Below are 13,718 nucleotides of genomic sequence, written 5' to 3' on the forward strand. Positions count from 1 at the left end.
CCTAACATTCATGAGAACTCGGATGGCATGGAGGGCAATCCTCATTATATAAGACCCTAGGAATGCGCAAAGCCATGGACAATCCGTCCTTTGTGGAGTCTGTGCCCAGCCCCAGACAGACGCACACGCTGGCATTTCCTACCGTTCTAATTGCTGTGGGGATTCCGGATTCATCCACGGGCCCGATCCCTGGGTAATGCGGGGCTTTGATGACTGTGACTCTCTTCTCTTCCTCAGAGGATCGGTACAGGGGGATAGAGCTGCTGGTGGTGCCATCCAGAGAGTGCGCATGCTGGGGATACGTCCCTGTGGAATCTGTACAGAAAATTTGGTAACATGGAATGTATTCATTGCACAGGGAAGCATCAATTCATGGGGTTTTGTATATTTATGCCAACTGCAACACAGAGTCCATATTGCCATCACTATCCCTTTTAACTCATGTCCTTTCCATTGGAGCTGGTGGAGACTGTGTAGGTGTGCGGGGAACAGACCTACACCGGCAAGGGCCCCACCGTTCCATGAAGGAGGCTGGGGGCAGAAGGGCATTTGTTACATGATCATCTGGAAGCCTCTGAGTTAGGAAGTGCTCTACATGCATGATCTCTTCTTATCCTTCCAGTAATCTTTGAGGGAGGGCAGGAGAGGGGGAGCAAGAACCAGTTTTATAGATGAGGGGCAGGAGCTGAGACAAGTTTAGTAATTTCCCTCAGGTCATCATTTATATTAATATTATTCTTATGATACTGCTAACTACTATTATTTACAAGTTTTGAAATGTATTTCTAGACAAAGATATAACTGCTGAGTCAGTAACAGTGATTTCCTAAATATGAAGCAAAAACCAAAAATCACCTAAAAAATCTTCACATCCAAGCCTATGGTTATGAAAGCTTATGAGTAAATAAATGCTTTAAAATTATTAGTGCGATTTCCTATGTGCATTTTTACCTTAAAATGTAAAAAACCATGACTTTTTACTTTTTGACGACAAAAACTGCCTCAAGGATATAATTTAGATGAGGCTTATCAAGTTCTTCGTGGTGTTTAGTAACTTCTAGAATACTTTCAGAAGCAACAGAGTACAGACATGCAGTATATAGTCCATTTACTCCTAGTTCACAGATATTTTTAAAAATCAACATTATTACCATTCCTCTGGTACAATTAATAATATGCCTTTCTATTTTTCTGCAATTAAATTGAAAATGTTGGTGACAGAGAATGACACTTTGTATTTACTCTTTATGTCATGGTTTGTCAGGACTGCCACCCAGAAAGTCCTTTAAGGTGGAAATGAAAAGAATTCTCACGTTTCAGGGTGGGACTCATTGCTACCATTATGTGTATATGATATATATCATATAGAAATATATTTTTTCATGAAAAATGTGTATAAAATCTCATAAGTAAGCTTTTTTCTTTTTGAGACGGAGTCTCGTTCTGTTGCCCAGGCTGGAGTGCAGTGGCATGGTCTTATCCTCCACCTCCTGGGTTCAAGCAATTCTCCTGCCTCAGCCTCCTGAGTAGCTGGGACTACAGGCATCCGCCACCAAGCCTGGGTAATTTTTTGTATTTTTAGTAGAGAAGGGGTTTCACCATGTTAGCCAGGATGGTCTCGATCTCCTGACTTCATGATCCACCCGCCTCGGCCTCCCGAAGTGCTAGGATTACAGGCGTGAGTCACAGCACCCGGCCATAAGTAAGCTTTTTAAGAAATTCTAACTCATCAATATAAGGGTAATTACAATTCAGATCTCTCTAAGGTAAAATCCACTGTAACATTTGTAACTGCTATTACTATGATTATGACTATTTTCAATTTAGTTTGTGTCAGAAAGGTATTTTTAATACATTTTTTGATGAAGAATGGATGAGGCCAGTTATAAAACTGCTTTATGCGCAGTTTATGTGCTGGATGGTGACATAAAATGTTCCCGAAGAAATGAACAGCATCATAGCCTTTCAATACTGAGTCAGTGCTGGGGAAGGAGGTGTGTTGTCTGCAGTCAACGAAGACACAGTGGTTCAAGTCCCGGGTTGTAGCTTCTTTCGCCCGTTAATGGCCCCTTGAATGTGAAAGTAACATTCAAGCTAGTCCTTATGAAGACACAATGAGATATGTGACACTAATCAACTTTCTATTTAATTCCAAAAAGGACTTGAGTGAGCCGCCATGATACTAGTATTTTTATCAGCAGCAACTGTTTTTTGAACACCAGCACGTGCAAAGTCCTACTCTAAGCAAGGAGAATCAAGTCTGCCTTCACATCTGATCCATTGCATTCTATGAACCCATACCTTATGCAATAGAAGTTAGCCCTTTATTTTATTATTCTCATATATAGTCTACTAGCTGTCATCTTAGCAATCTTTTGTCCTAAACTAAATACAAAATTCATCTAGGGCCAGGTAGATGTACATATTCCCCCGAGACCTATCACAGCACTGGCCAGCTGGAATTTGTTCAATGTTTACATGTGGAATGTCTTTCCACATAGAATGTTTTATATGTAAAAACTCTACTTATCAATATGTTCTAAAATCAAAGCCTATCTACATTCAAGTATTTATATTTTTTGGTTGGATGGGGATGGGGACAAAACTGCATTCACTAAGACAGGCAATGAGACAGAGTCAGACTGTGTTAATAATTATTTGGGAAAAAGCTATGGCTAGAATAAATTGTCAAGTTTTACTTCATATGTGTGTAAATGCATAGTTCCATTTTAAACAATCTAGATATGATGGACTTCCATTATAATACTACACTATGGGCTGATTGCTAAGGGCAAAATGTCGGCATAAGCAAGTTTGATTTTCTTAACTCTAAAAGGACATCATTGTAGGATTCACAGATGATCCTCAGGCATAGCCTCGGCGAAGGCACGGATATATTTAGACTTTAATAAGCCCCATGGCTACCTTTAAAGTTTTATAGTTAGAGAGCTTTGGTTGACCTCAGAAGTTGAGTTCCATCATGCGTATGCTGGATGCTGACATAAAATGTCCCTGAATAAACAAACAACATCATAGCCTTTTAATACTGAGTCAGTGCTGGGGAAGGAGGTGTGTTGTCGGCTGTCAAAGAAGACACGGTGGTTCAAGTCCCGGATTTTAGTTTCTTTCCTCCGTTGCTGGCCCCTGTGGCCAGAGGACCAGGCCTCTCCTTTTCGGGGAGGTGCAGAATGGTCCTGCGGTCCTGAGAACTGCCCTCTGCTCCCTGCTGTCCTAGAAGCTTCCTAGTAAGTCGACCTCATGGAAACTTGTTCAGCCTGAATTCCTATGATAGTTCAATTTCATATTGCTTTTTGATATTTTAGGTTTTTAAGTTACATTTTTACAAACTAAGAAATATTTATGGGCTGGGCATGGTGGCTCATGCCTGTAATCCCAGAACTTTGGGATTAATCCCAGCACAAGGCAGGTGGACCACCTGAGGTCAGGAGTTTGAGACCAGCCTGGCCAACATGGTGAAACGCTGTCTCTACTAAAAATACAAAAATTAGCTGGGTGTGGTGGTGGGCGCCTGTAATCCCAGCTACTCCGGAAGCTGAGGTAGGAGAATCACTTGAACACAGAGGGCAGAGGTTGCAGTGAGCGGAGATCGCGCCATTGCACTCCAGCCTGGGCAACAGAGCAAGACTCTGTCTCAAAAAAAAAAAGTATTTATCACATTATTTTCTGAACTATCCTAATATATTTTACCATGTAAGAGCATTTCTATCACTGTATAGCACAGCTTCTTTCTCAGGAGGCCACAGAGAGTCCATGAGCCCCATGAAATTACCTGCTTACAAGTTTTTATGAATGTCCGTATGTCCACTTGTTTTCTGGAGGAGAGCTCTGTCTTTTACTGAATTCCTAGTCCTCAGAGGGTTAAGAACGATTGCTCTATACAATGACCGAGCCTTCATTTAAGGGAACTCTTAAGTTTCTCTTGCGTGGCTTCCCGCTACCATATCCCTGACTGCAGGTCTCCCAGCCTTGGTTTGAACGGTGGTTTCCTCCCTTGTGAGCCAGTAGATGACTGTGTCACTGCTTTGCAGGACAGCCTGTCCTCCTATTACACTGTTTCAACTGTCCAACGATTCTCCCTTATATAGACCCCAGGAAATAGTCCACAGTGGACACGGTGGAAACTCTTCCAAAGACGAACAAGCTGCCCTAGTGGAAAAGCCTGCATTCATGTCCTCCAGTGGCACAAACCCCCTTACCCTAAGTAACCATCTTCTTTTTCTTTCTGCTCCACCACCCCAAACATTTAAGTGCCCACTCCAGGCTCAGGTGGAGTCATTGTCTTGGAAGAGCATGGTGCCCATTTTCTCCCATGTTGGGTCCTCTGCCGCAGTCTCTCCCTGGGGATAGGGTCATGAAATAGTGGAGTGCTGAGCACCCCCTGCCTCACCTTGATGCCTCATATTTTTCTCCTGTGGTTGTACTTGCCATATTGAGGTTGCCACGGAAATCAGGGTGAGCAAATTACTTACCAAGGGACGTGCTGTGCTGCATGACGATGCTGGAGTTGAGTGAGGCTGGGAGAGAATATGCCGAGGGGGAAAACGGCCTCTGATAGTAACTCATGGGACTCACGGCACCTCCAGAGTTTCCATTCACTGTTATCTGGCTCTGGGAAAAGTGCAAAGCCATCGAGTTAAATTAGCACATAGTTCCCTGCAGACATCATTCCATCAGGCGATAATAAAAGACTTCCAATCACATGGCAGTAATCAGCTGCCAAGCTCTTATTTATTTTGAAAACTGAGGTCAGAGGACATGGTATGTTCTTTGCCTTCTCTCTCTTCCCTTATTTCTGAAAATCACTCTCTTGTGTATCTGAGGACCCAGGGAGTGGTTAGGAAGAATGAAAGTGGCTGACTAGCGGGCATGCCACTCTGCCAACAGAGGTGCCAAATGGTATCAGTAGGAGTCAGTAGCAAGTAAACGTGGAGGACAACTTTGCTCTGACAGTCAGAACGTCAGCGGTCAGAATACTGTCGTGCTGCTCCGCATGCAGCATTGACATGGATGTCCTTTGACATGAGGCAAGGGATTGGTTCTCAGACCTAGTCAAGGATATCTTCTAGTGAATCAGTGTTTCCAGACCCAGGAGAATAACATAAGGAATCCAGTTGTTTGGATGTATATATCATGAAGCTACCTATTCTAGAAGGATCAAATATCTGGTAAAGGATCAGAAAGGCATGTTCAACCACTGGCTTCTCCCTCCTTCAGCCTCACTGAGCACTTCATCAATCTCTGTTTGATTTCTTAATTATTCATTGTTTTGATTGTTTCATATCCGAGTATTTTATAACCCCAATGGTATCTCAAGCTTCTTGTTGAAGATGGTCATATACATGCTTCTTTAATATTTTGTATAACATGCAGCCTAGTGCTGATGACAGAGTAGATGTTCAACAGGTATCTATTCTGATGGAACTGAATCGGCTTAGTTCACAGATATCGAGCTCAGGACTATCAAGCACGCCTGTCTACCCACAGCACGGTACTGACCATTACGGGGCGCACACAACGCATGCATAGAAGATCAAACATTAGTAAGAACGTTTAGTTAAAATTATAACTAAATACACACAACACACATAGGCACACAGATAAAGAACCATAATTTGTGAATCTTTTCTACTTATTTTAAAACAAAACAAACTTCTACTACACAGGCTTGAAACACAGATATAGTAACTGCATATTTCTCTGATTTCACCTTAAAGCAGATAGGTTTTCAAATGACTTAGAATAAGTCTAATTTCATTACTGTATAGCCGCACCACTTACGTCCCCAGATCAATAAACATTTCATTACAAGCCTTACACTTATTGATCAAGTAATTCTCTAAGCTGTTAGAAAAATTACTATTATAACCAGCCACATCTTGAGGACCTGCTCCCTGGAGAGAGCTGGATGTTCAGATAAGTGTGAGGCACAGGCCTACCCAAGTCTTCAGAGCCTTTATGTACCTCTGATGAATGATTTGAGAACATTTTCACTTCCTTGCCCAAGTTAAGTTTGGTGGATCTTTGTCAATATCATTGTAATAGTATTATAACATGTTATAATTAATGTTAAAAACCAAAGAATCCTTATTAAAAACCGTCAGGTTAACTATGTTACTAAACTTACAAACTTGCTCTGAATCCTATTTTGATGGTTTCAATAATATTGACTAGGGGTTAAAAAAGTAAACACTGAGAGTAGATGTATTCTTTTATTGTGTTAAACCAATCAGGATTTTACAAATACAATAGTATCATTAGCATTTTAGAAAATACTGTATTGTTATAGTGAATTCCTTATTAGGAAAAACATGTCACGAATAATTTATTTGCAATTTTAAACTGATAATTGCAATTAATTTCTCTCACAAGTAGCTCTGCTTATGCCCACAAGACTGTATATAAGACAGTCTCCTGTAAAGTCTTAAAAGCAGAAAATTGAACAGGTTAGTTGGTAGACTGATACCCTCTCACTGCCTTATATTTTTGGTTAAAGGTCCTTGTAAAGTTTTAAAAGCTAAGAACCATTTGAAGCACAGTAAGGCATGGGAGGAACCCACACCTGCGGTGCTCCTGGCACCTGTGGTTGGGCTAGTCCCGTGCGGCAGGGAGGGACTCGCTATGGGGTTAGGCCTGGAAAACGAGGCTCCCTCTGTAGCCAGTCTCTGAATGGAACATTTGAATGCAAAGTGTTAGACCCAGCCGCTGGGGGAATACTAAATCCTATTACCAAAAAAAGCATCTTTTACTTTTTGTAAATTGCAGTGTCTTAAAAAACATATGGCTTATTATAACATTTCTCTGAGCATAAAATGCAGATTTATGAGCTTGATAGAACATAAAACTATGCAGCACAAATAAAATTTTGTCTATGACAGTGCTTGTTTGGAACGTCATTATAATATCAATTTTAAATAATCCATTTTTTTTTTGCGTGAAGCTATGTGCCTCTTAAATGAAAGCCATTACTTAGACATTATATGCAATACAGAATCTGGGCTAAAAAATTTTGAAACATTTTAGCCATTCACAGATCATTTATTAGGGATTGCTTATCACATAGATATATTTAAATAATATATGTATGGAAAAGATGTTTATATTGCATAAATGAAAGACAAATTATTGATATACAAAATTTAAAAATGTATTCATAAATTTCTATCCCGAAATGGCTCAGGAAGAATAATTTAAAAAATCATACAGCTAAATTTCTGAAAGGTAGATAAGGTTATCAACATCATTCACTCCTGGACAACAGATAATTCAAAAGTTGTAGCTATTAGAGAAGGAGGAGCAAGAAAAATTAGCCTCATGCAGTCAGTAATCATTTATGTGAGAAACAAGGTTATAGAAGAGTCACACAGGACACATTGATGTGAGTCTGTGAGAAAAACTATTAACGTGTATTAATACTGGGTTAAAATTTTTTGAAAAATTTTAGACTTTCTCTACGATCGTAACACATTGTGATGTATGCTTATCTAACAAGGCAAATCACCGTACAACTCATCAGCTACAGTAACAGGGGAAACCATAAGTAACCATTTTAGAGTAACTGTAAGCAATTTAAAAATGAATGAAGAGAATATAAGTGACTTTTTTAGCCTTAAGCAGGCTTATGAGGATGACGAATGATTTCCCTGACAGATGGCACAGAATTGGTTTCGGAATCAACACCTATGCAAATGAAAATGTCAGCTGAAAAATGAGATGGCACAATAAATCGGTCCTTTTAAGGAAATGGTGGAGGCAAAGAAAGGCAGAATAATTACATGCGTGGCCGCAGGGGTGGTTAAGGTGGTGCCATCTGTCACAGCAGACCTCTGACCCCAGGTGGGGGAGGGTGTCTCAGAACGGCCAGTGGTGTCAGAGTCACCAATCTGCAGCTCCTCAAGCATGGCTGTGGAGGACTCACTCTCCGAGCGGGAGGAGTGCTCGGCCAGGGAGGAGTCTGTAGTCAGAGAGCCTGTGTCATGGCTGTGGATAAGGCTTTCAGGAGCTGGGAGCAGGTGTTTGTATAAGCAGTGGGAAAGGCTGTGGGGTTTATGCAGGCGTGAAGACCCCAAACCATCGGGTGGCAGAAGGCTAAGTGATGCTGAGCTGGTGCCACTGCCTGGTGAAAAAGTGGCTCGGTTCAAAGGTACCGCGGAAGGAGGGCACGGAGGAGAGGCTTCTGGTGTGGTTTGTCTGTGTGTCTGTGAAGCATTTACCTCCAACACACTGGCAGGTAAGTTCTGATTTCCAAGCTGAGTATGAGGAAAAAATAATAAGAGATAAATTATCCAATTAACAAAAGTACCTCTTTTTTGCAATTTGGCAGAGAAGGCAAAGCATCGGTTTTATCTGCAAGCACTTTAAGGAGTTACATTCAGATGGATTAGGTGCCAACCACACAGTGCAGAAAAAGCATGAAAACAGGAAGAAAGTGAACCCAGTCGGTGTGTTTTGTAAACAAGGCTGGTTTTCACACAGCACTGCAATGTAATTTTGGGTAGGGGCTTGAGAGTGTTGGCACAATGAAACCGTTTCCTCAGGGGTTTTAGTTTTTGTCTTTGTGACGATAAGATATCAGACTATTGGTCAGCAGAACTGGTTTGCCCTTCACTAGAAAAATCTAATTGCATAACTGCTTCCCCCTTGCCAAAATGTCCCCAAAACATAAATCTGTTTGTCTTATTTTTTCCTGGTTTATGAATCTAAATACTGATAATACTAAACACAACTAAGTGGAAAGGATAAATGGAAACGCTATTTTATTTCCTTTCCACTCATTAAATCTGTTCTTTGATTTCACTACAAAATATGAAAAGAATTGGACTTTAAAAATATCCTAGCAATGCAAACAGAGGTACCATGTGTGAAAATGAAAACCAGCTACCGATAATGGTTAGAATGCACCCTAGTTAGTTAGAACTATGGTTGGCACTAAATCTTAGGTAAAGGAGAAAGAAACTGAAGGAAAAATAAAACATTTAACAGCTCCAAGCATATATATAGCCCAAGAGGCTAATCACAGCGAAGGGATGCTCTATAGGAAGAAGAGAGAAGATGACCGTTTGAAATTTTACAACCACCTGTGGTAGCCTTGACGACGTCTGACCGCACATGACAAACAGGATGATAAGCACTGAATTCAACATAAGTGAATAAAACTCCGAAGCAAGTTTTCTTACTTGTTTTTTCTACCTCTCAGAATAGATATTTTTTTGGAGGGGATGTTTGGGGGAGGAAATTGTTTGAAGATAGATGGCCAGAGGTATTGTGAGATACTAGTACAAAGATGGGAAATGAATGAAGGAGAACCGCTTACACTTAGAAATATTGCCTAGTAAATGTTTAAGGAGTACAATTTGGTGTTCTTTGGCGACTGTAATTTTCATAATGGCTGATGTCATGTACGTTGTTAGCATGATACAAAAGGTTACAATACTTTTTTTCTCAGACTTTTACTTGAATACTTTAAAAAAATCCATCATATAAAAAGGTCTCTCTGAATCATAGATCCCTTAGAAATCTGATGAAAGTGACTGATCCTTCTTTTAGGGAAATGCACAAACTCATACATACAGAAAGTTCTGCATAAACTTCATGAGGAGAGAGACACTCTAAAGCATATCCTTGATCTAACGGGTTAAGAAATCCCAACCTTGGATAAAAAGACAGATTTTCTTGTCCTAATCTTACTTAATATGATTTTTTCTTTTTCAAACATAGTCATTTTAAATGTGAGATATATATATATAACTGTTTATGGTTGTTTAAATCTCTAGAAATAACTGACAGAAATCTTAGTTACCCAGAACTTAAAATATTTTGGTAGGGATGCATCCTTATTACTGAGTGCTTATAGTAATTGCAATCTTATTGGAGGTAAAACTATAATATTATGAAATTACCATAATTCTAACTTAATATATTAAAATTTTGCTATAAGTCTGAATGTAATTCAGTATAAAGCAGTCTTTGGATAGCATCAATGAAATTTCTCCTAATAATGCAGCTTTACTAAGGATGCTTCCATGTAATATGAATCTCTTTTTAGTTTTATTTATGCTAAATGAAAACTATGAAATAATACAAATCATACAAAAGGATTTGAGTTATCTGCTCATAAGACTTTTCCCTTTCAAATTAAAAGAAAATAAATCTAATGACTTTAACCCCCATTGGACTGACTTGTCCATAGCCTGTGACTTGAAACATGTCAAAAGCTAAAGCGTATTCTTTCTAAAATCACCATTGTCGTGGGTAATAAGATCATTAGTTTGCATAGCATTGTGTCCGGGGATGGCCCTTATCCATTCAATTGTTCTTCCAAATAGAATGTCCACAGAAAACAAAATTATTCCACCTTTTGAATTTCTTTCACCACCTCCTGACATGTTCCTGGTTTTGAGTCTTTTAATGCACGTGTGTGTATGTGTGCGTGTGTGTGTTTGTGAGTGTAAGGCATGAAATGCCTCGTGGTGAGTCACATCACACTTACGTTTCTACAGATATAACTCAATAATTCAACAGTCGTACTGGTCACCCATAAAAAAGCTTTGACAAGACCCCAATCTCCACATGAATGGAATACTCTATAGGCCCGGGGGGAGAGAAAGACCATGAGACACGTGTTTCTCCTGAGGAAAATCAGAAGAGCAGCTGGAAAGGTATGAAGGGGAAGAAGACGGTATTTTCCCCATTTGGACTACCCTGAAAATAGGGAAAACTGGCTTAAAACAAGCACATTTTTTTCCTTACTTCGTGAGTGGCAAGTAGATGACGCAGAAAATCATCCTCACTGTTTTGGGTCTCCTTTTCAAGACTGTGGAAGACTGAGGTGATTGAATAGGGATCAAAGGTCACCAACTTTTTGTGAGTATAAATTGTTTTTTCTTTCCCCCACCCTTGAGCTAGCAGGAAGGGGGTAATGAGAAACACCAGCAACAGTCAGGGGCTGCCTGGTCTTCTGCAAAGCACAGGGACAGTACTTAAACCTATGCTTCATACACCAAGAGAGAGCACCTGCTCACTCAAACTAGCACTGAGCTTCTCCGTCCAAATGACTCCAATGCAGAATGCTAAGGAGAGCCTGTGGATGAGAGTGATCACCAATCGACACTGGAGCTCCTGAGGAACGGAGGGGCATGGAGACTCAAGGGAAGGTGAGCTTCAGCAGTGGAGAAAGCGTATTGAGTTGGATGAAGGCATTGCAAACTCAAGTGCCCATCATGGGCCAGGAAAGTATCCAGGATGTGCAAACCAAGCCCATGCTGGATGCCAGGGAATGATGGGACAGATGGCAGAACGCGGAAGTTATGTTCCCCCTCAAGGCGGGCGTCATTTGCCCATATCCTTTGCTTTGAAACAGGCTGAAAATGAAAGAATGAAAGCTTACTGTCTCTAAAGCCACTACAGTCATGGGTAATATGATTTTTAGTTTGCTCATAAGCTCAGTGACAATACATCTATAGTCACAAGTCCCTAAGCCATCACTTGCTGACGCAGCAGATGTGGAAGCTGGAGGAGAAACAGGGTAGGTGTGAAGTGGGGATATGAAGGAGTGCATGGCCAGGCCTAGGGAGAGGAGAGTAAAGTGCTTATTGGGGTGCAAAATTTATAGAGTGACAAAAACTAAGTAACCGAGATAAATTCTGTTTCAATGCAATCTTTGAAAGAAAATCAAGATCAATGCAAAAAAGAAAATATACCCCATACTGAACAAAAATGTCAAAAATATAAATAAAGACCAGTGCATGCCAAGCCATAGGAAAAGAGAAAAAAAAATGGATCTGGAGTTTTTAACGCAAGAAAACTCATCAATAATATTTTCAAAATCTACATGTTTGCTTATTTCAGTTTTAGTTGAGAGAATAGACATGTTTGATAATTTCTAATTAACTGATGGCAATCTTAAATCACTTTTAATTAATTTAAGGTGAAGTAAACACATAATAGGGCAAGCACAGTGGCTCACACCTGTAATCCCAGAACTTTGGGAGGCTGAGGCGGGCAGATCACCTGAGGTCAGGAGTTTGAGACCAGCCTGGCCAACATGGTGAAACCCCGTCTCTACTAAAAATACAAAAATTAGCCAGGCGTGATGGCAGGCACCTATAATCCCAGTTACTTGGGAGGCTGAAGCAAGAGAATTGCTTGAAACTGGGAGGTGGAAGTTGCAGTGGGCCAAGATCACACCACTGCACTCTGGCCTGGGTGACAGAGCAAGACTCTGTCTCAAATTAAAAAAAAAAAAAGTTCATTTTGCTTTAAATAAAATATTTAAGCTTAAAATAATGTGTGAGTGTCAGTAAACCTGCATTTCAACTTTTCAAAAAAATTCTAATGACTTAAACATTCTAGGAAAAAGTTCATTCACAATATATGAAAACAGGTAGAAGGGAGCAGAGAATTTCCTTGCACCTCAGGCTCCCGTTGGCTTGATGTGGCCCCATGGCCGAGGATCCTAACATCTGCCTCTTAACATCTTTAGTCATTGGGCTTCTAGGCTTCATTTCTCAAGGAACATAAGGGATATATATTAAATATCAAGCAAAGAAATCTGACAGGCTTTTGTTCTCTTTTTTCCAAAGGAGTTGACAGTAATTTTCTTGAAAAGAAAATATCTAGGAAGGGGAGTTTTGTGTGTGTGTGTGTGTGTGTGTGTGTGTGTTTTAACGGAGTCTTGCTCTCGGCCTCCAAAAGTGCTGGGATTACAAGGGTGAGCCACCGTGCCTGGCCGGAAGGGGTTTTTAAAAAACCAGTCCTCCAGCCTGGGCGACAGAGCGAGACTCCGCCTCAAAAAAAACAAAAAACAAAAAAAACCAGTCTTTACCTCCCATCCCCATGTCCTTTTGGGACAATGTGCCCCCTCTTTCATGGCCTGTCCCGGGCGTATGAGGAGACGTGCCCGGCAGCTGTGTCTCTTGCCGGATCATCATTTTGCTGGCCACAGTTGATTAGGAAGGGGGAATAACTGGACTACACTGGGCCAGTGGGGCCCTGCCTCCCTCCTGGGAATTTGAATTATATGACACTGAATGCCCCTCAGGTAGCTGTCAGGTACCCAAATGCAAGGAGTCAGAGAATGTCATGGAAACCCACAGATAACTTGAAGTAACAACAGAGCGGAAAGTAAGAGACAGAACTGTGCAGTTCCTATGACTGAGAAGGACAGAGGGCAGCTGCCTGGTCATTACCCCGTTTCCCTAAGGCCTGGCTGTATTGCCTGCATTGTAATGATGTGAGAGTGTCTGACGGCCTCATAATAAAAACTATTTTAACCATATACTCCCTACCCAAGACCTGGGTGACAAGTGATCTAAAATTGTCACACAGATTGGGTACACTGACAGCATGTGGCATCTGAATCAAGGGAGTAAATATTTCTACTGTACTCTGTGGTGTTCAGATTGGGAATATGGTTTTACATCTGGGGAAGTGTCATATTTTAAGAGCATTACCAAAATATGGGATTTAAGAATTAGCTTGTGTGAGAGCATAGAGGTAGCAGAAGCTAGTGGCTGAGCTGTGGATCTTGAGTCAGACAGACTTGGGCAAGTTGTTTAATTCCCTTGGCCTCAGTTCCTTCATGTGTAAAATACAGACACGGATAAAATCCATCTCTTAAAGCCTGTAAAAATTAAGCGGGGAAATGTAACGTGCTTAGCACAGTGCCTGGTGTGTTGTAATAGCTCTCAAAAAAAGGAGAA

General features: G+C 40.7%; 1 protein-coding gene across 48 annotated transcripts in view; it reads right to left on the reverse strand.

Annotated features, from left to right (window-relative positions):
• SORBS2 (sorbin and SH3 domain containing 2) overlaps positions 1-13,718 on the reverse strand; it is a 228,439-nt gene that overhangs the window by 72,185 nt on the left and 142,536 nt on the right. For 26 of the 48 annotated variants that reach the window (XM_033215897.1, XM_033215896.1, XM_033215883.1 and 23 more), the window contains 2 exons: positions 4,491-4,629; positions 143-315 (listed from right to left, as the gene is read on the reverse strand). In XM_033215897.1, the coding sequence (XP_033071788.1) occupies positions 143-315; positions 4,491-4,584 (267 nt within the window). In that variant the 5' untranslated portion in view covers positions 4,585-4,629. The other 22 variants (XM_033215868.1, XM_033215862.1, XM_033215877.1 and 19 more) reach the window with 2 other exon arrangements.

This window comes from Trachypithecus francoisi, unplaced genomic scaffold (assembly GCF_009764315.1).
Source record: "Trachypithecus francoisi isolate TF-2019V2 unplaced genomic scaffold, Tfra_2.0 Lachesis_group1, whole genome shotgun sequence".
NCBI classification, from domain to species: domain Eukaryota; kingdom Metazoa; phylum Chordata; class Mammalia; order Primates; family Cercopithecidae; genus Trachypithecus; species Trachypithecus francoisi.